Genomic DNA, 22,991 nt, shown 5'->3' on the forward strand with positions numbered 1-22,991 from the left:
TTTGTAATTATCGCTCTGTCTCACTGTGAAAAGGTTGAGCAAGTCAACATTATAGGGTGGTTCACACTGCCTTTGACCCCAGCTCCAGCAGCTCTGACACCTTCTTCTGGTCTCTGTGGGCACCCCCGCTCACACCACACACACACACACACACACACACACACACACACACACACACTTAAAAGTAAAATCTAAGCACAGAATACACCTGACAGCAACTTTATTTTATCATCTCTGGCCAGGGTTCCCCGGTCTGTGTGGAGTTAGGAAACTGAAGGACTGAATTCTACCATTTGCTTTCTTTCTGTCATTTCCTTGAGACCCAATCTCCCTATGGCCTTGAATCCAATCCTCCTGCCTTGACACCCCCAGTGCAGGTTTTATATGCAGGCACCACCATACGTTTTCTGGCGGTTCTGTTCTCTCCCCCTTCTCTCCTGACTCCTGAAGGCAGATGCTTAAAGAGTGGGGTGGAGTGATGTGAGGACAGACACTGGGTTTTGGAGTCAGACAACCTCATTCTGAATCTTGTCCCATAACCTAAGAGCCAAACGAACAAGAGGTATGGGCACAGATACACTCTTTCTGGGTGCTCAATGGCCAGGCATATACAATGGAGACAACAGAAACATCTCTTCCGGAGGCTAGCTGTGTAGATCCCATGAGATAAAGATCTTGGTGGCATACAGCACTGGAGTGCTTTACACTTCTCCAAGTGTCCACCACGCACTTCCAACTCAGCTCATCACTCATACATCACGTCTCAGACATGAGGCTTTCCCTCCCACATGAACTACCCACCCCCACATACCACTTTGGGTTGTTTCTCTTCCTGCAGTTTCTTCTCCTCTGGAGAAGGATCTCTTCATTGCCTTCTGCTCTATTTCCTGACTCTTAGACATACACTGCTTTTTTTCTTCCTATCTTCTCTCAACATAGGGCCTTTAAAATTTAAAGAGAAAATGTTAGCTCATAAAAGCCTATTCTGTTTTCCTTGTTAGTTTTTCCAAATTTCAAGCCCTTGATTTTGCTGCACAAGAGAATTCTAGTTTAACCTAGTGCACAGAAAACAGCCACTCACAGTTGGAAATCTTGTTAATGTCCTGACAGTTGTCAAAAAACTACACAGCCGACTAGGCTGTAGTCACAGCTTCAGGCAGCCTCAAAATTTGGCCTTTGATTTTTTTTCCCCCTCCAGTGGTGTTTGAGATATTGGTTCATGGCTGGGCCTCTCACTCTCATGGTGGACTGGTTATGTTTGTTTGTTTGGTTGGTTGGTTTTTGTCTGGATCTAAATTCAGTGTATTCAACAGAGCTCATGTCTGAAAACTAGAAAGTAAAAACAATAAATGGCATAGTCACTACAGACAAACTTCTAAACGGTTTTACTAAATAAAAAACACGGAGCCAGATATAGGGGTGAAAACCTGAGAGATCAGGGAAGTAGGGAGAGCCACAGCTAACCTTACCTCACCAACTCGGCAGCTCCCAAAGGTCAAGCTACTTCCTGTCTACCCACGCCTATATGCCTTGCTGTTCTGCCATCTGATTTGCTCTGTCAAGCTATATCACTTCCTCTTCCTGTCCAGCTCTGTCACTTCCTGTCTGTCTGTACAGACCTCCATGGTTAACTAGTGTTGGAATTTAAGGCATGTGCCTAGATCTGTTCCCAGTGTGGCCTTCAACTCACAGAGATCCAGACAGATCCCTGCCTGCCAAATGATAGAATTAAAGGCATGTGCTACCATTGCCTGACTTCTATATAGGGACTGGCTTTTTCCTCTGTTCTCCAGGCAAGTTTTATTTTATTGGGAGACACAGTATATTGGGGGACACAATACATCACCACAAGTCACTGAAAACATAAAGCTTGAGACAAGAGCCCGTGAGGCTCATATACACATAAACATATACACATACAACACACACACAAAGACTGATTAGAGTTGCTGATAGGCTGTGGTCCAGCTAGTCCAACAACGGCTGTCTATCAACAGAAAGTCCAAGAATCTAGAAGTTGCTCAATCCATGATGCTGGATGTCTCAGCTAATCTTTAGTACACACCTGATTCCAAAGAAGTAGGCTCTAATGCCAGTGAAGGAATGGACTTACCAGCGAGTGTAAGGGTGAGCAGTCAAAAGGGAGCAAGCTTCCTTCTTCCATGTTCTTTATATAAGCTACCATTAGAAGGTGTGGCCCAGATTAAAGGTAGGTCTTCCCACCTCAAAAGATCTGGATTAAGGTGTATCTTCTCATCCCAAAATATCTGAATTAAAAGTTGGTCTTAAAAAAAAAAGTTGGTCTTTCCCACTTCAAATGATTTAAAGAAAAATTTCCTTGCCGAGTGGTGGTGGCACATACCTTTAATCCCAGCACTTGGAAGGCATAGGCCAGCCTGGTCTATAGAGCGAGTTCCAGGACAGGCTCCAAAACTACACAGAGAAACTCTGTCTCGGGGGGGGGGGGGGGGGGGGAAGGAAAAAAGAAAGAAAGAAAAATTTCCTCACAGGTGTACCCAGCCACGCGGGTTTTTGTTATTCCAGATATAGTCAAGTTGACAACCAAGAATAGCCATCACAGGCTCTTAAACTGAAAGAATCTGCAAGATGTCTTCAGAATCATTAATTCACTTTGCTGTAGCTTTTTTATTAAAAAAAAATGATTTTTTTCAAAAAGCTTTCAGATGTTACACTCTGAAAACAATATATTTTTAAGATTTTATTTTAATTTCTAATATATGTATATGCATGGGTGAGTGTATACACGAGTTCAGTGTCCATGGAGGCCAGAGGAGGGTGTCGGATCCTCTGGAGCTGGAGTCACAGGCAGTTGTGAGCCACACAAATAGGTGCTTGGAACTGAACTTCAGTTCTCTGCAAGAATGGGAAGCATTCTTAACTGCTGAGCGTCTCTCCAGCCCCACAATATGTGTAGTATCAGAAGCACACAATATTTTTAATATCAGGAGTTGGAGAGACGGCTCAGCAGTTAAGAATGCTTCCTGCTCTTCCAGAGGACCTGAGTTCAGTTCTTAATACTCACCTCTGGTAACTCACAACGGCCTGTTAACTCCAGCTCCAGTGGGGATGCAGTACCCTATTCTGGCCTCTCTGTGCACCTGCACACACACACACACACACACACACACACACACACACACACACACTGCACAATTAAAAATAAATCTTAAAAAAAAATAAGACCATAAGCAAACAGAAGCAGGGAGGCTAAGGTGTAGCTACATTAATGGAGTACCTGAAGTATGCACAAAGTACTAGGCTGGACCCCCAGCACTGCATAAAACTAACCATCATGGTACACTCCTGTAATCCCAGAACTCTGGGGGTAAAGGCAAAAGGATCAAAAATTTAAGGTCATGCCGGACATTGGTGGCGCACACCTTTAATCCCAGCACTCGGGAGGCAGAGCCAGGCGGATCTCTGTGAGTTCAAGGCCAGCCTGGTCTACAAAGCGAGTTCCAGGAAAGGCACAAAGCTACACAGAGAAACTCTGTCTCGGAAAACCAAAAAAAAAAAAAAAAAAAAAAATTTAAGGTCATTCTCTACCATTATAGTAAATATTGAGGCAAACTTTGGCTACATGAGACCCTGTCTAAAAAAATAAAATTAAAATTAAAAATATATATATCAGGACACAATCTTAGGTCTTCTAAAAATTCATGCAGTAAGAATAAAAACAAGCTGGACGGTGGTGGTGCACGCCTTTGATCCCAGCACTCGGGAGGCAGAGCCAGGCGGATCTCTGTGAGTTCGAGGCCAGGCTGGGCTACCAAGTGAGTCCCAGGAAAGGCGCAAAGCTACACAGAGAAACCCTGTCTCGAAAAACCAAAAAAAAATAAAAAAATAAAAACAAAGGCCAGGCGGTGGTGGTGCATGCCTTTAATGCCAGCACTTGGGAAGCAGAGGCAGGCGGATCTCTGTGAGTTCAAGGCCAACCTGGTCTACAGAGCAAGATCCTGGACAGGCACCAAAACTACACAGAGAAACCCTGTCTCAAAAAAAACAAGAGAAAGAAAGAAAGGAGGGAGGGAGGGAGGGAGGGAGGGAGGGAGGGAGGGAGGAAGGAAGGAAGGAAGGAAGGAAGGAAGGAAGGAAGGAAGGAAGGAAGGAAAAATAAAAACAAGGAGCTGGAGAGATGGCTGAGGGGTTAAGAGCACTGGCTGCTCTTCCAGAGGTCTTGAGTTCAGTTCCCAGCAACTACATGGTGGCTCACAACCATCTATAATAGGATCTGATGCCCTCTTCTGGCCTGCAGGGATACATGCAGAGCACTCATACATAAAATATAAATAAATAAAATGTGTAAAAAAGAATAAAAACAGGGGAGAAGCCCCACTGCCAGGTGAGCCTTCACTGAAAACATGTCACTCAAGTCTCGAAAACAAAAAAGATTTTAAGCTTATGAATATGGAACTCATCGGAAGGTATCTGTGTAAGTCAGAGGGCTAATTGATACAACGGAGGCCTAAATCATAGACTGTGGGGAAAGAACTCAACACTCTCCACGTTTTAATTTCTTCTCTGTGTTCTCACCATTCTGAAAGTGGTAGAGACTAGATTTTAGATCTTTTAGGGTGCTCCTTTGTCCAGAATTGTATCTAAGTTCCATGGGGTAATACCAAAGTACCAGGAATAGGATGGGTAGGGAACCTAATTATCTGTTATCACCACACTATGGCATATGCTAAGATGTCACTCCCTTGTGGTCTCTGGCTGGCTGCTCACAACGTTGCTATTTAGCAGGCTCTCACTCCTGTCCACGGAACCCTTCTAGGAGTTTGGCTGTCTCCACCTGTGTGGTTGACACTCTTGGTCACTGCTCTAGGATCCATTTTGCCTCCCTCCTTATGTATGCAGTTTGCTCGGGTCAATGGTGTTGATTGACAGAGCTACTCTCTTGCCTCCCAACGCCACTGGCAGAGTTCCATTCACTTGGGCATGCCTTGATGACATTTCCTAATATACAGTGGTCCCTTGAGGGTGTGTGTGGGAAGGATGTTGGTCCAAATCAAAGTTGAGTATTTTCCCATGGTTGAGAGAAGAGAAATTCCTTTCTGAACAGGAGTGGGTGAGGCCAGGAACTGATGTAGTCATTATTTGCTTAATATTAAATCATTTTGTACTGCAAGTAGGAAAAGAGCCAGCCTTAGGAGAAAGCCAACACCCAGAGGGAAGAGCAAGGGAGCCAGTGCCTGATAAAATCCCTTCCGCCTCTGATCTTTTAACACTGAGCATCGATCAGCATTAACTGGATTTCCTATTGCTGTTAACCAAGAGCTTCCAGACTAATCCAGTCAGCCTTAGGAATGTTCCTTAGAACACTGAATGTCCCGGGTTTCTGGACTCTGCTGGACTGCACTGAGGAAGTTCAGGTCTTAGCTGCTATCCACCCGTTTCTTTTACACGGGGGCTCCACTCCGAAGACAGCATAGAAGTCCTCTATTTTTGTGTCTACCGCACAGTGAGGGATGGCAGCCTCCATCTCAGCCCTAGAACTCCACAGGGAAGCTCTCATTGGATCCTCTCCCACCTCTGCCCCAGATCTGCTTTTTCGGGAGGTGGCTGAGCCTGCACAGGCCATAAATCCACATCACTGGTCCCAGAATTACACGCCATTTGGGTCCTTTAATGTTCTGAGGCTGGACTGTTGGTACAGTATAGAGTGAAATGGGCACATGGAGGGGGTAAAGGAAGAACAGTCAGAGGTTCGAAGTCATCCTTAATTACATAGCAAGTATAGAGCTAACCTGGGATAGATGAGACCTTTCTTGGAAAAAAATGAAGAAGAAGAAATAAAGAAAAAAATAGGGAGCTGGTGAGAGGGCAGCTTGCTTCAGGGCCTGGGACCTCAGTTTGATCCCCAGAACCCACATGGTGGAGGAAAAGAACCAACTCCTGAGAGTCGTCCTCTGACCTCCACTTACTTGTTATGCCTTGTAACATGGGCGTGTGTGCAAATAAATAAATCAAATGTAATTCAAAACTTTGCAAGCCTCCAAAGCTCTGAAGTCCTGAGGACCCTAGTCAAGAGCCTAGACTGCCTGTGCTGAGGGGCAGAAGGTGATATCTGTGACTTATGCTTTGTCATTTATCAGTGACTGGTAGCCTCAGAATCTTTCATGGTTAAAGATTTACCATAGAAAACAGAATGCCAATACCTTCTGGGCCAAGATCGGTGAGGTCACAAGTGCAGGCTGCACAGGATGTGCAGAACCAACACGCTGGCCCTGCCTGGTCAGCATTCCTCTCTCACCTTGATAAAACACTGCACACCCAAGTCTTCCAGTAAGTAACTGGAAAGATGCCACCTTCTTCCCTAGCACCTGGACATGGATAGCTGAACCTAGGCGAGGAATCAAACGTGCCCATACTAAAGGCCTATTATATGCCAAGCGACCTGTCATTCACTACACAGATGCCCACAAATCAAGTTCCTAACTCCAAGGTCAGGCTAGTCTCAGGAAGGTGCGCACAAGTTGCTTAAGGAAGCAAAGACAGCCTGAAGGTTAAGCCTAAGACAGGGTTTCCTCACTTTTCTAGGAAGACATTAGGCCATGTGTTGTATCCTTTTAGTAGTAGTAGCAGTAGTAGTAGTATTTACTGGTATTAATAGTAGTAGTAGTATGTTTGTGTGTGTGCATGCACACACATGCACCTGTGATTGCATGCTCACCATGATTCATGTGTGGAGGTCAGAGGAAAACTTTTAAGAGTGAATTTTCTCCCCCTCCACCGTGTGAATCCTGGGAGTTGAGCTCAGGTCATCAGGCTTGGCAGCAAGCACCTTTACCTGCTGAGCCTTCTCACTGACCGGATTTGGAACTTCTGACCCTCCTACCTCAGTCTCCAAAGTTCTAGCATTACAGGGATGTGCCACCATGCCCAGCCCAACTATGGGTTCATGTTCACGTTTGCATAAAGGTCATAACTTTATCTTATTTGGAAGTTATCATTTAACTACACAAGAGAGGGAGAGGTGATCTAAGTCAGTGGGATAAAGTGAGGACATGAAGAAGACAGGGTTCTCTAGTAAGGTGAGGGGCTCAATCAGAAGTCAGCTCCCCCCAAAGACTCCAAGAGATCACTTCTTTTTTCACAGCTGTTGTTCTTATGGGTTATAGCATGCATATATGTTGGGGAAATACAATTAAAAACAGAATCTCTGGGCTGGAGAGATGGCTCAGCCGTTAAGAACATTGGCTACCACTCTTTCATGGAACCTGGGTTTGATTCTTAGCACCCACCCACAGGACAGCTCCAGTACCGGAGGATCTGACGACCTCTTCTGGGCTCCCTGGGCATTGCACAACACCCATACACATAAAATAAAAATAAAGGGGAAAAAATTAAAGCCAAAATCTTTGGTCAGGATGAAACGACTCCATGGGTAAAAGCATTTGCTACCAGGCCTGACAAGCTGAGTTCCATTCTCAGGAACCACATGATGGAAGGAGAGAACACAAGTTGTCTTCTGACTACTACACAAATGTGGGCCTTCCACTCACTCAAAAAAATTAAATGAAAAACATCTTAGCTGGCAGATACAACCCATTACACACATTGCTGAGATGAATCATAATTAATCCTCAATTAAGAGGGCCTGACAATTTATTACCCACGGTCATCCTAACTTTACTAAGTGTTCTAGTTTCACTGTTTGCTGTGAAGCAATACTCCACCAAAAACAACAGGGGTGGGTGGTATTTGCTTACACTTCCAGATCACAACTATTAATGAGGGAAGGCAGGGCAGGAATTCAAGGTAGGAACCTGAAGGCTGCTTCTTATTTATTACTCCCCCCATAAACTAACACTCTGTGTGTGTGTCTCCTCCCCCACCCCCGTGTGTGTGTGTGTGTGTGTGTGTGTGTGTGTGTGTGTGTGTGTGTGTGTGTGTTGAGGTAGGGTCTCCTATAATCCCAGGCTGGTCTCAAATTCACTTTGTAGCTGAAGAGAACCCTGAGCTCCTGATTCTCTTGACTCAGCCTCGCAGATCTGGGATGACAGGCATGAACTGCCATCCCTACCTTACTTAGAATGAAACCTGCTAAAGGTGGGTTAATGCCTCAACCTAAGTCAGGCAACAGCACAATCTCAGACTTCTGCCTTTCCAGGCACCCATTACACTTGCAATTAATTAGCTGAGAACTTAGATTTTAAGAGACAGGGTTTCACTATGTAGCTTTGGCTGGCCTGGAACTTGTAATGTAGATCAGGCTAGCCTTGAACTCACAATGATCTGCCTGCCTCTGCTTCCTGAGTGCCAGAATTGAAGGTGTGAGCTACCATGCCTAGCTTATCAGAAAAAAACAAAAAACAAAAAACAAAACAAAACAAAAACCTAATGCTCAAATTCTGACCCTTGAACCTGAAGCCCATGTCCTTGTTCCATGGTCAGGCCACTAAGATCAGGCAAAACCAGGGAGCTCAGTCTTGCCTGTCAAATGTCTGATTTCTCCTTCTCAAGATATAGAACATCCCATGCTGGGCGGTGGTGGTGGTGGTGGTGGTGGTGGTGGTGGTGGTGGTGGTGGTTGTGGTTGTGGTTGCGCACGCCTTTAATCCCAGCACTCGGGAGGCAGAGCCAGGCGAATCTCTGTGAGTTCAAGGCCAGCCTGGGCTACCAAGTGAGTTCCAGGACAGGCACCAAAGCTACACAGAGAAACCCTGTCTCGAAAAACAAAAACAAAAACAAAAAAACAAAAAAAAAAACCAAAGCCCCAAAACCAAACCAAAACAAAACAAACAAAAAAAAGAGCACAGAACTAATACATTCCAAATCACCTCCAAATTAGAACTAAATTCATTCCAAATCATCATCTCCCCAGAAGAGTCTTGCCACATCTCTGGGTCGTTGTCTTTATCACTTTTCCTTCACATTGGCCGCCACAACCTTCCTTGTCATTCATGCTGGTGACACACAGGAAGTTCCCAACAGAATGGAGCACCTGGTGTGGCTGCTGCAGCTGGCTCAGTGCCAGCTTTGCTTCTGCTCACTGTCTGCAGCTGCCAAACCCAGCCCAGTGTGGGGACTCCAATGTCGTGGGAATGACCCACAGAGAAAGCTGTGTTCCTGTCAGGCAGCTCCACTCTCCTGGGACTAATACGTTTTCACTAGCTTTGTGCGCTCTACTGACTCACTTCTCTACTTAAGACGTTTATTGACCAGGACATAGTATAACCCTTAATGCCAACAGAGCCTGCAGGAGGGGCACACACCTTTAACCTCAGCACTTGGGAGGCTGAGGCAGGTGGATCTTGAAAGTTCAAGGCCAGCCTGGTCTATGGAGTGAGTTCCAGGACAGCCAGGTCTACACAGAGAAACCGTTTTGAAAAACAAATGAAAGGCAAAACACTTAATGCCATCAGAGTCCATCTTCACTTTGGACAGTGCTAAAATTACAAGACAGCCAGAGAAAAGCTTCCTCCTCCTCTGTTTCATTTTTTTGGTTTGTTTTTGTTGTCGAGATGGTCTCACTATGTAGAGCAGCCTGGTCTCAAACTCGTAGTTTTCTTGTCTCTGTCTCCCAACTGCTGGGATTACAGGCATGTGCCACCACATCCTGCTAAGGCTGCTCTTAAGTGTTAGTTACAACAAATCTGTTTTTATGTGTGTGCGCATGCATGTGTATCTGGTGCCCTCTTCTGGCTTCCAAGAGCACTATCCATATATATGGAGATATATATAGATGATATAGATATAGATATATAGATATATGAGGGTGTATCTGGTGCCCTCTTCTGGCCTCCCTGGGCACTGTCCTTAGGAAGAGCGTTCGCATGCACACACACATTCAAGCAAAACTCACATACACAAAATAACAAATAACTGCACCAGGTCCTCTGCATGTGTTATGGCTGTTATCTTGGTGTTGAGACTCCTGACAGTGGGAGCAGGTGGAGCTCTGACTCTTGCCTGCTCCTGAGACTCTTTTCCTCCTATTGGGTTGCCTTGTCCAACCTTGATATGAGGGCTTTCATCTTGCCTTATTGTACCTTGTTTTGTCCTGTTTGGCTGTTGTCTCTTGGAGGCCTGCTGCTTTCTGAAGAGGAAACAGGGGAGTGGATCTGGGGGAGAGGGGAAATGGGGGGCTAGGAGGAGTGGAAACCTTGGTTGGGATGTATTGTATGAGAGAAGAATCTATTTCCTATTTTAAAAAAGTTTGAAAAAAAAAAGGTGTGGTTTAGAGATAGGCTCCTGATGGCTGGTTCAGCAGGTGACAGTGCTTGGTGCTGTGCTCGATGACCTGAGTTGGGTCCCAAAGACTCACATGGAGAAGAGCGGACTCCTTCAGGCTGCCTTCTGACCTTCACAGGAGTATGGCCCTCCCTGCATCCCAACACACACAAAGTAAGTGCTTAGGGGCTCTTGTAGGCCCGCCGTGTGGTCAGTCACTGTGTGACTAAGAAGACATCGTTACTATTTATCGCTGTCACTTCCCCCTCAGCTTCGTGGCCAGGAAGGACTCGCTAACAGCATTACAGCCATCAGCTTGCCTTTGAGCTTTGCACCAGGCACAGCTCCTTGGATTTACGGTTACCAGTTTGCTTTTAGCTTTGTGGTCATTTTGAAGTCCCTGCCATTGGATCCCCTTTGACCTTCCAATTGGTCACCACCAAGTGTGGAGCCTCACAGACTACAAGGCCACTGCTGGCTCACTTTGAACCTGGCCAGAGAAGGCTTCACTGGAGAACGACGGAGGCAGCTGGCAGGCTTTCCGGCACAGTGCTTGAGTCTGCCTTCTTAGCTTGTTATTATTACATTTATTTATTGTTTGTTTGTATGCACTCAGTTTGAAAGATGCTCAAATTCAGGTTGTCAGATTGTGTATTAACTGGTGGCAGTTAAATACTCTCAGCTGTGGAGCCTTCTCATCCACCTCTGATTTTTAATGATTTCCTTTTGGGGGGTGTGGTTCAAGTGTGTCACGGCACATCTACAGAGGTCACAGGACAATGGGAGTCATCTTTTTACTGTGTGAAGCCCTAGGATCAAACTGAGGCTATCAGCCAGCCAGCCCCCTACAGCACTGTCCTAGGTATTACTGACCACTGATCATGTCACCTGACATACTGCGTACATGCTGACATACTCATGCTGCAAATGATGCCTGGATATCAGATGGCCCTGTCACTTAAACAATTCCCAGCCTTGCTGCCCAGCAAGTCCCTGGGGAGTGAAATGTCCTTTTAGTACTCATCAGGCCTTGGAATTAGTGTAGCTAGAACATGAGGCTGGCACTCACAGAACACCCTAGCACTAATATAGTTCTAATACCTACTACTCAATCTTCACATTCTATTCGTACTTAAACTGCCTGTTTCTGCCTATCACGAGTCCTTTTGGTATTGTGGCATTCTATGTGAATTACTTATTTGCTAAACCACACACGTTAAAACTCATCTCTGATTCAGAGCTGTGGATACACCACTTTTAATTACTTAAGTGGTTTTTTTTTTTTGGGGGGGGGGAGGTTGTTAAGTAATAATTTTACTATGTAGCCCAAACTGACTTGGAACTTACTGTGGTCGATGCTGGCCTGAAACTCATACCAATCCTCCTTCCTCAGCCTCCCAGAGGGCTAGGATTACAGGTATGTAATCCCATATAACCTGTCAACCACCATACCTGGCACAATAGGGTTTTTGTTTTGTTTTCTTTTGGCGTGTGTGTGTGTGTGTGTGTGTGTGTGTGTGTGTGTGTGTGTGTGTGTGTGTGTGTGTCTCTAAAGGGTTTCTTTGTGTAGCCTGGGCTGTCCTGAAACTAGCTTTGTAGACCAGGCCAGCCTTGAACTCACAGAGATCCGCCTTCCAATTGCTGGGATTAAAGGTGTGTGCCACCACTGCCCAGTGTATAACAGAGTTTTTTGTTTTGTTTTGTTTTTTGAGACAGGGTCTCTCTGTGTAGCCCTGGCTGTCCTGAAACTCACTTGGTAGACCAGGCTGGCCTTGAATTCACAGAAATCTGCCTGCCTCTGCCTCCTGAGTGCTGAGATGTAACAGGTTTTTTGTTTTTGTTTTTTTTTTTCTGTTTTTTTTGGGGTGGTGGTGGTATTTGTTTGTTTGTTTGTTTGTTTCCAGGCAGGGTTTCTCTGTATAGCTTTAGAGCCTATCCTGGAACTCGATCTGTAGACCAGACTGGTCTCAAACTCATATAGATCCTTCTGCCTCTGCCTCCCGAGTGCTGGGATTAAAGGTGTGTGCCACCATCACCGGCAGGGACACAACAGTTTTAATGACTAAAACTAGAGCCAGGCAAGGCAATACACAACTCAGGAGACTAGACAGAATGGCTTGAGACCAGGATTTTGATGCTAGCCTGAGCAACAAACTAAGACACCATCTCAAATTAAAAGAAAACAAGTGAGTTTTGTGGTTCACAACTACATCCCTAGCACTTGATACCTGTAACTCCAGCACTCGGGAGGCAGAGACTGCCACAAGTTTGAGGCCAGCCTGGTCTACCTATAGAGTTCCAGATCCGATTAGGCCTGTTAAGACTCTATCTCAAACAAACAAAACTTCCAAAAACCAAACACCAAGGAACACTAGCCCATAAAAAAGTACAATGTATATTCATTATGTAATATTTTATTTAAAAATTTTGCTTTTTCAGAGTCTGATTTCTCATGAGCGATTCCCACAGTGGGAAAAACCCTTGAGTACTCAGTCTCTTACTTGCGGACAGCTTATTTCTGCACAAGGAACACTTATCTGAAGAGTAAGCCTGTTTGGAATCTGTCATATTTTAACCCACCCACAAAGCAGAACTCCCTAAACTGAACTTTAAATTCACCTGTCCTCGAATTCCTTCCCAAGACTTAAGAAAAGTCAGTAATTGGAGACATCAGCATCTGATTTGAAGTTCCCCAGATGCTCAACAGCTGGTGATAACTGAACAGAGTGGGAGCTCCAAATGGAAGACTTTCCAATTTCATGCAAAGTCTATGACTCAGGAATGGACAGTCCTCCCTCCCAGTCCAAGAGAAGTCTCCTTTTATCCCAACAGGGAAGAGCTGAACTCTCCTCAAGAAACGGTAGTTAAAGGCAACATGAACTTGTGAAATGTACAGTTACACCGTGGGTCTTGTGAGCAGGAAGCCACCAATGCAGTGGACTATGGAACCCAGACTCATGACTAGTTGAACTTAACTCCTCTCAAACCTTTTCCTCAACAAATGAATTCTGAAAATAACCATGTAATTAGAAGAAATTCTGCCCACCAATGGACTTATCCTTCATTTCCCCCTCACTGTGAGCTGAATGGCATCGACAGAGCAGAGGCAAAGAGGCATACAATCTAAGGTGTTGACCGAAGAGGTCAGAGCTTCCACAGCATGGCAACCGCTCTGCAGATGCCTACATCGTGGTAGTTGAAATAGCAAAGCCCAGCAAAGGTCAAAGCCGAGAGTCCCAAGAGGCCTGCCTTGACAGCCTTCTGCAGTGCATCCCCATGAACGTAGTCAGTCACCACTTGTCCAAGGCCCCTAAAGAGAAGAAAGTCACAGCACAGGGCAGTTAGAGGACATACAGACAAGTCATGACCCCACTCACCCCAAAAGTCAGACTCAAAACACAGTCTTTTTTATTTCTAACTCCAGTAACTGTTTGCCTCTTCCAGGGATTCTGTGTGACCACTTTCACAGATGGAATTATTTCTATGCTTGAGATAACTAGTCAAAGCAACTCATGGTAAAAAAACAAAAAACCAACAACAGTGGAAACCAAAATACAATCAAGAGTTGCTAACATGTAATAAGGAGAGCTCATCCTGTGGACTTAATTTCCAGAGCCCTTAGACAGTAACTAAATGCTCCTCTGTCTATAAACTCTTCTGCAGTATTCACTCCTGCAGAGTTTACTAAGCAGGTATTGTATGCCAGAACAGGTCACCAATGCTAAGGGTGCAATAGATAACAGGATGCTCCCTTTGTTTAGAAACAGACATTCTAGTGAAACAGAAAAAGTTAACTACACATGCAGCATGAGGAAACGTCTTAGGAAGGGTGAGTTGAAAGAGAACACCCAAACAGAAGTGACAAGGACCCTGGCATCTCTGAGGAGCAGTGAGGAAATTAATGAGGCTGGAATCTTGTGAGTCAAGTAAAAACCATAGCAAAGCCGGGCGGTGGTGGCGCACGCCTTTAATCCCAGCACTCGGGAGGCAGAGCCAGGCGGATCTCTGTGAGTTCGAGGCCAGCCTGGGCTACCAAGTGAGTTCCAGGAAAGGCGCAAAGCTACACAGAGAAACCCTGTCTCGAAAAACCAAAAAAAAAAAAAAAAACAAAACAAAACAAAAAAAAAAAAAAACCATAGCAAATCAGGGCAGACTGCAGTGTCCAAAGGAAACACTCACCAGGTTTTCAGCACAAAGTATCCTAAATAAGGAGTGACCTGACTTTACATTTCTACAGCAGTTGGCTTTGTTTGTTTGTTTTTGTGGGGGTTTTGTTGTTGTTGTTTTTCTTTGAGACAGGGTTTCTCTGTGTAGCCCTGGCTGTCCTGGATCTCGCTCTGTAGACCAGGTTGGCCTTGAACCCAGAGATCCACCTGGCTCTGCCTCCCAAGTGCTGGGATTAAAGGGGTACATCACTGCCACCTGGCCAAATTTCACCTTTTTAAGTTTACCATTCAGTTTGTTAGTCTAGTCAGAGTTGTGAACTATCATCACTAATTCTAGAACATTTTCACACACTCAAAAAGAAGCACTAGTGATTAGCCCACTCAATACCCAATCACTGAGCTCCTTGTTTCTATAGATTTGCCTAATCTGGCATTTCATACAAATAAAACCATGCAGGACATTCCCTTTGTGTCATACTTTATTTAGCATGCTTTTGCTCTCAATGCTCATCCATACTGCAGCACACCTCAGTACCCCACTCCTTTATGTGCCTGAATAATACTCTATATTCTATTTTGGCCACAGGGATGGTTTCCACTTTTAACTAATTTAAGTAATGTGCTATGACATTCTTGTATAAGTTTTAATGCAGACACATTTTGTTTTCTTTTTTGTTGTTATGGTTCTGTTTTTTGAAATGAGATCTTGCTATGTATCCCAAGCTGGTCTCAAATTTGCTATGTTGCTAAGGATGACTTTGAACTTCTGATCCTTTTGCCTCCTCAAGTGCTGGATTACAGGCAAGCACCACCATGCCTGGAATGGTGGGTAGAGAACACAGGGCTTCACAAATGCTAGACAAACACTGTAACAACTGAGCTACCTGACCAGCTCTGTATCTGTACTTAATTATAGGAGGGAAGAGGAGGAAGGACAAAGGCACAAATAGTAAACAGATGATGTAACACATGAGAAGGTCGTGAGCGCTCCTAAGAAAAACAAGGGAAAGATGACAAATGTGAGAACCGAGTGAGTGGTTTGGGAAGGCTCTGCTGAGTGCAGTGTTAAACATCTACGATGGGGAGCAAGCCAAGTACATAACCAGTGATAGTTTCAGACAGAAGAGAATGCAGGGTCCCCAGCACATCTCAAGAACAGTAAGAAAGCCAGTGTGCCTGACAGGAGCAGCTGGAAATGAGAGGTGTGTGTGTGGAGGAGGTGGAGAAGGTGGACATGGTGGTGGAGGTGGTGGTGGTGGGTGTTAAAGACTCTCAGGGTAGTCTTTTGTTCATTTTGGTTTCTTACACACACATATTGATTATACATATATTATCTCTTTTTATTTTACATTCTTTTTTGTTTGGCTGGTTTTGTTTTGTTTTGTTTTGTTTTGTTTTTTGGTTTTCCGAGACAGGGTTTCTCTGTGTAGCTTTGCGCCTTTCCTGAAACTCACACCATAGACCAGGCTGGCCTCGAACTCACAGAGATCCGCCTAGCTCTACCTCCCGAGTGCTGGGATTAAAGGCGTACGCAAGCACTGCCCAGCTCATTCAATGTTTTTTATTTTGCCTACATGAATGTCTGTTCAAGGGTGTCAGAAGTCCTGGACAGACAGTTGTGAGCTGCCATGTGAGTGCTGGGAATTGAACCCAGGTCCCCTGGATGAGCAGCCAGTGCTCTTAACTGCTGAGCCACCTCTCCAGCCCTTTATTTTGGTTTCTTGAGACAGGGTCTCACAACGGTGCCCAGGGTGAACCTGAACTCACTATATAGCACAGGCTAGCCTTGAACTCCAACTGATTCTCCTACTTCAGTAAATGTGGGGATTACAGATGTGTTCCATCACACTTGGGAATTTCAAGCGTTTAATAGAGACGAGGTCTCACTGTTGTTGTCCTGGCTGACTTTGAACTAGCAATCTTCCTGCTTCAGCTCCCTAGAATAGATAGGACTACTACGCAGCTAATACTACATGAAGAGTCTGTACAAAACTTTAAGAATTCTTTTAGTTTGAGCAAAATGAGATAGAGGTTTTGAAAGAGAGTACTTATCCCACTTAACATTTTAACAGGATCACTGGGGCTGATGTATTGGCATCAAACACAAAGGAGGACAATTTAGAGATTACTGCTGCAGCCAAGGATGGTGACCAGATATGGGGCTTGAATAAGAAAGAACACAATGGAATGACAGTAACTGACATAGCAAGAGGGAGAGCCAGGTGCGGTGGTGCACAACTGCAATCCCAGGACAAGGGAGGCAGAGGTCTCTGAGTCCGAGGACAGCCTAGAACACCTACTAAGTTCCAGGTCAGCCGGGCCGGGCTGCAGAGTGAAACCCCATCTCAAAAAACCGTACAGGACAAAGGCTAGACTTGATGACCCAGGTCTGTGACCCCAGGACTTGGAAGGTGCAGACAGGAGGATCAGGAATTCAATGTCATTCTTGATTCAAAAGACACTGTCTCAAAAAGAAAAAAAAAGGATACAGGAGGAACAGATTGGGAGACAATCAGGAACTCGGCTTTACGAACACTATGTTCAAACTGCCTATAAAGATTATTAAAATTAAAACAGCAAACAAGCAGGATACATGCAGGGCATGTTGGTTGTGGTGGTTTGAATGAAAATGGCCTCCACAGGCCCACATATTTGAAAACTTGGTCCCCAGTTGGTGGAACTCTTTGGGGAGGATTAGGAGGTGTGGCCTTGCTGGGGGTGTCACTGGGGGGGGGGCTTTGAGGTTTCAAAAGACTCTCACCATTCCCAGTGCTCTCTCTGCCTCCTACTTTCGGATCAAGATGTGAGTTCTCAGCTATGGCTGCAGAGCCACACTTGCCTGCTGCCATGCTCCCCACCATGACAGTCATGGACTCACCCTCTGAAACTGTAAGCCCCAAATAAAATCTTGGTCATAGTGTCTCTTCACAGCAATAGAAAAGTAGTTAAGACAGAAGTACATATATGTAATCCTAGCACTTGAGGCTGAGTCAAGACAATTTCAAGTTTAAGGCTAGTCTGGGCTACCTGACTAAAAAAAAAAAATATTAATAAACTACCCACATACCCAGATTTATTTGATCACTATTAATTGTTTGTGTGTTTTTAAGTTTTCTAGAAGTCTTGAGAATTTCAATCAGTGTTTTCTTCATAAACAGACAGACAGGTTTGCAGCAAACAGACCAAGCAGACAATGCAGAGAGACTGTTGTACTTGCCAGTGACTATGCAGGGAGAGGGCTGCAGCCAGGGAGTAGTCCACCACAGAGCAGGGACTGAAGTATCCAGCTGGAAGCAGGCCCAAGAGCAAAACACTGACAACCCTCTCGCTAGTCCAGTGGAGAGATGCAGCCTTGGAACCAGCTACAAAAAAAGAAAAGAGATTCATGGAGTTGAGAAAGAAAACTTCAACCTATCACATGACTACTCAAACAGTTAGAATGATAAATAGTATATACAGAAGATCCATCTTGAACATAAATCACATGGCATAGCCTTTGTGTCTCTGAGCACAAAACACACTTTCTCACAGGCCAGAAGGCAGGCTAAGTATTTGTGGAATTAAGGCAGTCTTGGGCTTCAGTGAAACAGGTATCTCATGGATGTAATTTGGTGATCACTAATGTACCTCTTTAAAATAATAATGCTAATAACTCTAATCTTTGGGGAAAAAATGTAGTATGTTCTAAAAACAGCTTAAACCAGCCAAATGAAAGAGAAGCACAGGTCTAAGGATACCTTTAAGGGTATAGTCCTTCTGCCCTTTGCAATCCAGTGCAAAACGAATGAGACACAAAGGCTGATCTTAGACAGGTAAAAACAACACAGGCTCTAAGTACTTCTTTTTTCTTTTCTTTCTTTTTTTTTTTTTTTGGTTTTTTGAGACAGGGTCTCTCTGTATAACAGCTCTGGCCATCCTGGAACTCTGTGTAGACCAGGCTGGCCTCGACCTGACAGAGATCCGCCTGGCTCTGCCTCCTGAGTGCTGGGATCAAAGGCGTGCGCCACCACCGCCCAGCGGCTCTAGGCATTTCTGAGAAGCTCTAACCTCCTTAGAGAACCTGACAAAAGGATGGAGTTCCTACTCAGAAAAATGCACATGGGCATACACGTTAAGACCTACGCACACAACTTTGGGGAACTTTCTTCAGTCCCACACACTTCAGCACCAGTCCGCTAAATCTAACCAAGGCAGGAACCCCGACAGCTCTAACCTCCCGTCACGCAGATGTAACTCTAAGTGGCTGACTTAGAACTGGGGAGGACTGAAAGCTAACAAATAAAACCAAGACGCTTCACAAATACTGATCGCAGCAGTCAGGCACCACAGCCCCAAGGCGGCTGAGGCACGATGACTGTGCCAGTCTGGAATACACACTGAGTTCTAGGCCAGCTACAGTGGGAGACCTACCTCAAAAGAATTCACAAACCACACAAAGGCAAATAAAAAACCATGATTTCAGGAAGAATACTGCAAGTGTGAGGCTAGCCTGGACTACAAAGCAATTTTCAGACCAGCCAGGACAAAATAAATATTTCTCTCTCTGGACTTTAAAAATGGAAATATAGCCGGGTGGTGCTGGCGAACGCCTTTAATCCCAGCACTAGGGAGGCGGAGCCAGGCGGATCTCTGTGAGTTCGAGGCCAGCCTGGTCTACAGAGCGAGATCCAGGACAGGCACCAAAACTACACAGAGAAACCCTGTCTCGCAAAACAAAAGAAAAAAAAAATGGAAGTACAGTTAACTCATTATTCATGTTCATATCGTCTAATGTGAATATCCACACAGTATTATCTAGGAGATTCCACATGGTTTTAATCAACCTAAAAAAATTCCAGCTATAAATCCATGATTCAGTCCAAAGGTAAGACTTTACACAGGCTCCTCTCCACTGGCTAAACAAAGCAGTCACTAGCTACACTGAACAGACTTTCTACAGAGCTGTTCCCTTGACCGTGAAGTTAGGCCAGAAGAGTCTCTGTGAACACGAACGGCACCACTCATGTCTGGACTGTCTGCCCAGGGGTGTAAGCTAGGTCTTTATTTACTAGCACACAAGAGAGACTCCCGGAGAGACACCGAGGCCCGCCGAATGTGTGATGGTCAGCCCAGGTGTGACAGTCCACAGCTGTCTGAATTCCAGTGCCCGGAATCCAGCACCCACGCAGGTAAAACACCCTACACCTAAAACAGTAGATGAAACTGTTCACGAAGTCGACAGAGAGGACCTACAGTGGTGCCTTGGCGACAGGTGAACGTGCTGTGTGCCGTGCCATCCTGGGGTAGGCTGGTCCTGGAGAAATGCCGAGACAGAAGCAGGTTTCACCACCCGGCTCCGGAGTAACAGAGCTGAGAAAGAAAGACAGGGAGCGTGAGCACTTCCTGGCAGGACCGACAGGCTTTCTAAACTACCATGAGCATGCCACTCAAACTTTTTTTTAAAAGGATTTACTTTTTTAAAGGACAAATTTTATTTAAAGGATTTATTTTACACGTATGAGTGTCTTACTTACATGTATGTCTGTGTACCATGTACATGTCTGGTGCCCACATCCTTCCCTATAAACTGGAGTTACACACCTCCCCTAGACCTAGAGTTCTAGTTATGAGCCACCATATGGGTGCTGGGAAGAGAAGGCAGGTTCTCTGGAAAAGGAGTCAGTGCTCCTAACCGATGAACCATCTCTCCAGTCCCAAACCATTTTTTAAAAAGAAAGAAGAAGTCTGTGCTGGGGATGTAGCTCAGTTGTTTACTTAGCACGCACAAGGCTATTTCCAACACCACATATAGCCCCAGCCCACGAGAAACGGAAGCTGAAGTTCAAGGTCACCTTCACCTTCACGTGGAGTTGGAGGGCAGCATGGCATGACATGAGACCCTGTCTCAAAAACAACAAAAACCTGCAGACTCCTACTAATGAGTCATGTGTAAAAGGGCCTCTTGGATTTCATTTATTAAAAAACTGGTGGTCTCTTGTTCTTTCATTTACTCATCTAGTTATCTAGTATTAACTGCAATCAAGACTGTGTTTCACACTGGAGCAAGAAAGATAAGCACAGAAGTCTTTGCCCTCAAGATATTCAACTTAGTTGAGAAAGCTCACCTAGTGCCCTCTTCCTTTTTAAGACCGAATCTCACTGTGTATTCCTGAACCCCTGCTTACTGTTCCCTTTTGGATCTCGCCTCTTGGTTAAAAAGACAAACTGATGTTTACCCAGCTACATCACAGATTAGCCATAGGATGACAAGTAGTTAAGTTAAACAGCTCTCTAAGGTTCGGTTTCATATGCAGAAGGAGAATGCTCTGGATTGCTTTCTGTTACTGTGATAAACACCATGACCAAAATCAATTTAGGGGAAGAGGAAGTTTATTTCAGCTTGCACTTCCAGGTCACAGTCCATCATTGAGGGAAATCAGAGCAAGAAATCAAGTAGGAAGTGAAGCAGAAACCACAGAGGAGTGCTGCTTACTGGCTTGCTCCCCAGCTCACAATCAGCTAGCTTTCTTACTTAGCCCAGGTACAAGTGCCTAGGATAGTGCTGCCCACAGTAGCCTGGGTCCTTTCACATCAACTATCAATCAAGACAGTTCCTCACAGACATGGCCAAAGGTCAATCTGAGGGAGGCAAATCTTCAGTTAAATTCCCTCCTTCCAAGTGATTCTAAGTTATATCAAGTAGGCAAAAACTAGCCAGCACAGTCAAAAACTGCATTTACTTTATAACACTGCTCAAAACTAGGCAACATATGCAAAGGTTTAATGAGCTCCAAGAATGCTAATTGCATACAAACAGAAAAAAAATTTAATAGTTTCTCTTTCTCTCGCTCTCTTTTTTTTTTTTTTTTTTTTTTTTGGAGGTGAGGTTTGTTTTTTGAAACAGGGTATATCACTTTGTAGTACAGGCTGGCCTGGAACTCTCTATGCGTCTCAGGCTGGCTTCTAACTCAGAGACTTGCCTCACTCTTTCTCCTTGCCCCTGACCTTGAACTTTCTGATCCTCCTACCTCCACACACTAGAATCACAGACCTGTGCGAGCATTCTGCCAACTCGGCGGCAGCCCCAGCTCCCTCTACTCTTTCTTGCTCCTCTTTCCTTGCTTCTGTGAAATGGTACCCAAATCATCTGTACTTCCCAACCATTCAACCGTGGAACTTGTTTTTAATACTTCCTATGTCTGTTCCAGAAATCCAATAATCGCCAATAGCCAGTCAGGGATTTCCCTCCTATAAGTCACCAAATTCTACTGACATATCTCCTTAACATTTCCTGAGGCTGCCTTCTTTTCCTTGTACTTTCCAAGCTCAGGACTTCACCAGCCTGGTCTACCACAATAGTGCCTTATCTCATCTCCATGACTTGCCTCTAAACCTGCTCTATTTCCATCAAGGCCATCTACCACACTATTACTAAACAGTAAGTTTAGGCTGAGAGTATATAGTTTGGCAAAAGAGCATGTATTTAGCATGCATGAGACGCTGAATTCAAAAGAAAAAGACTGCCAGGCAAGGTGGTGCACATCAGCTACTTAGAAGACTGGGCCAGGTCAAGTTTCAGGCCAGAGGAAGAAATAATAACAACAACAAAAATAAACCTAGACTGCAAATCTATCAAGCCTTTCAATGTTACTGCCAACCTGGGCAACAAAGAAAAATTGTATCTTCGGAATAGAATAAATAAATCCTGTGATCTAGTTCTACTTCGCCTTTCTAGGCTAACTTCATACTATGGCTTTCGAAATACTATTTTATTTGTTCCACTTTATCTCACACTGCGCATCTTTCTATCCCTTCACCATTGCTTTTGCTGCGCTCAGTTACTATCATGTACTTCTCTGCAGAACAAGGACAGGTTAGTCCTTCCAAAACAATTACCCCAAACTTTCTCTGGACTCATATTAACAAAGTCTATATAGCACAACAGTTTTTGCTTTACACTATCTGTACCACGCCCCCCACCCCCCGAGTTCTGTGAGGGTAGAAATTGTTTTATTCGTATTTGTATACCAGCCTCTGAAGCGTTTTGTATAACCAAAATGCCTGGTTAAAATGATTATCGAAGCCATGACATGGCTGTCATGCCAGCACTCGGGAACCAGTCAGGAGTCTCCGGGCAAGCTCTAGGTTAGCCTGGTCTACATGGCTAGATCGAGGAAAGATGGCACCACATAGAAAGCCGCTGTCTCCAAACAAAAGATTATCAAACGGATTCCTTCCACCCACACTCAAAACAGGAGTCTGTTTTCACATTAGCCCGGCAGCACCACCGCAGCCCAGAGGCTGGAAGTACCAGCTGGGGAGAGCCGCCACCAGGTACACACTTGGGCCTTTGGGCTACAGCGGTCTGGGCTGCGAACGCAGAGGCGCCTCGGGGGCCGAAGAGGAAGTCCCTTCCTCTCCAGACGTCCCACCACCCGGCGATCGAGCCCTCACTCCTCCCCTCCCCCTGCTCCAGGCCGCAGCAGGATCCTCTGTTGGCTAAGACACCTCACCTCGGCCTCCTTGGCCACTGCAGAGGACACCCAGCTTTAAGAGAACCGCCATGTCGCTTAGGAGGGCTCAAGGTCACCCAACAACCCGGAAGCAGTTATGTAGCAAGTCCCGCCCCTCGTCAAAGAAGGGCAAAGC

At 45.1% G+C, this 22,991-nt stretch overlaps 1 protein-coding gene across 1 annotated transcript; it reads right to left on the bottom strand.

Moving 5' to 3' along the window:
* Positions 1-12,595: 12,595 nt before the first annotated feature.
* Sdhd (succinate dehydrogenase complex subunit D) lies at positions 12,596-22,989 on the bottom strand. Its single transcript, XM_059267836.1, has 4 exons — positions 22,856-22,989; positions 19,596-19,712; positions 17,581-17,725; positions 12,596-13,507 (listed from the first exon to the last, which is right to left on the bottom strand). The coding sequence occupies exons 1-4, from the start codon at positions 22,905-22,907 to the stop codon at positions 13,342-13,344; spliced, it is 480 nt and encodes a 159-aa protein (XP_059123819.1). The 5' UTR covers positions 22,908-22,989; the 3' UTR covers positions 12,596-13,341.
* Between the last annotated feature and the right edge of the window lie 2 nt (positions 22,990-22,991).

This window comes from Peromyscus eremicus, chromosome 7 (genome assembly GCF_949786415.1).
Source record: "Peromyscus eremicus chromosome 7, PerEre_H2_v1, whole genome shotgun sequence".
Classification (NCBI taxonomy): Eukaryota; Metazoa; Chordata; class Mammalia; order Rodentia; family Cricetidae; genus Peromyscus; species Peromyscus eremicus.

Excerpts from the sequence above, each read along its gene's own strand:
- Sdhd (XM_059267836.1), bottom strand. The coding sequence starts at position 22,907 with ATGGCGGTTCTCTTAAAGCTGGGTGTCCTCTGCAGTGGCCAAGGAGGC. Across the intron at positions 17,726-19,595 it reads CCTGTCGCCAAGGCACCACT|CTGGTTCCAAGGCTGCATCT; the intron begins GTAGGTCCTCTC and ends CTTTTTTTGTAG. Across the intron at positions 13,508-17,580 it reads CTCTCCCTGCATAGTCACTG|GGGCCTTGGACAAGTGGTGA; the intron begins GCAAGTACAACA and ends TCTTCTCTTTAG.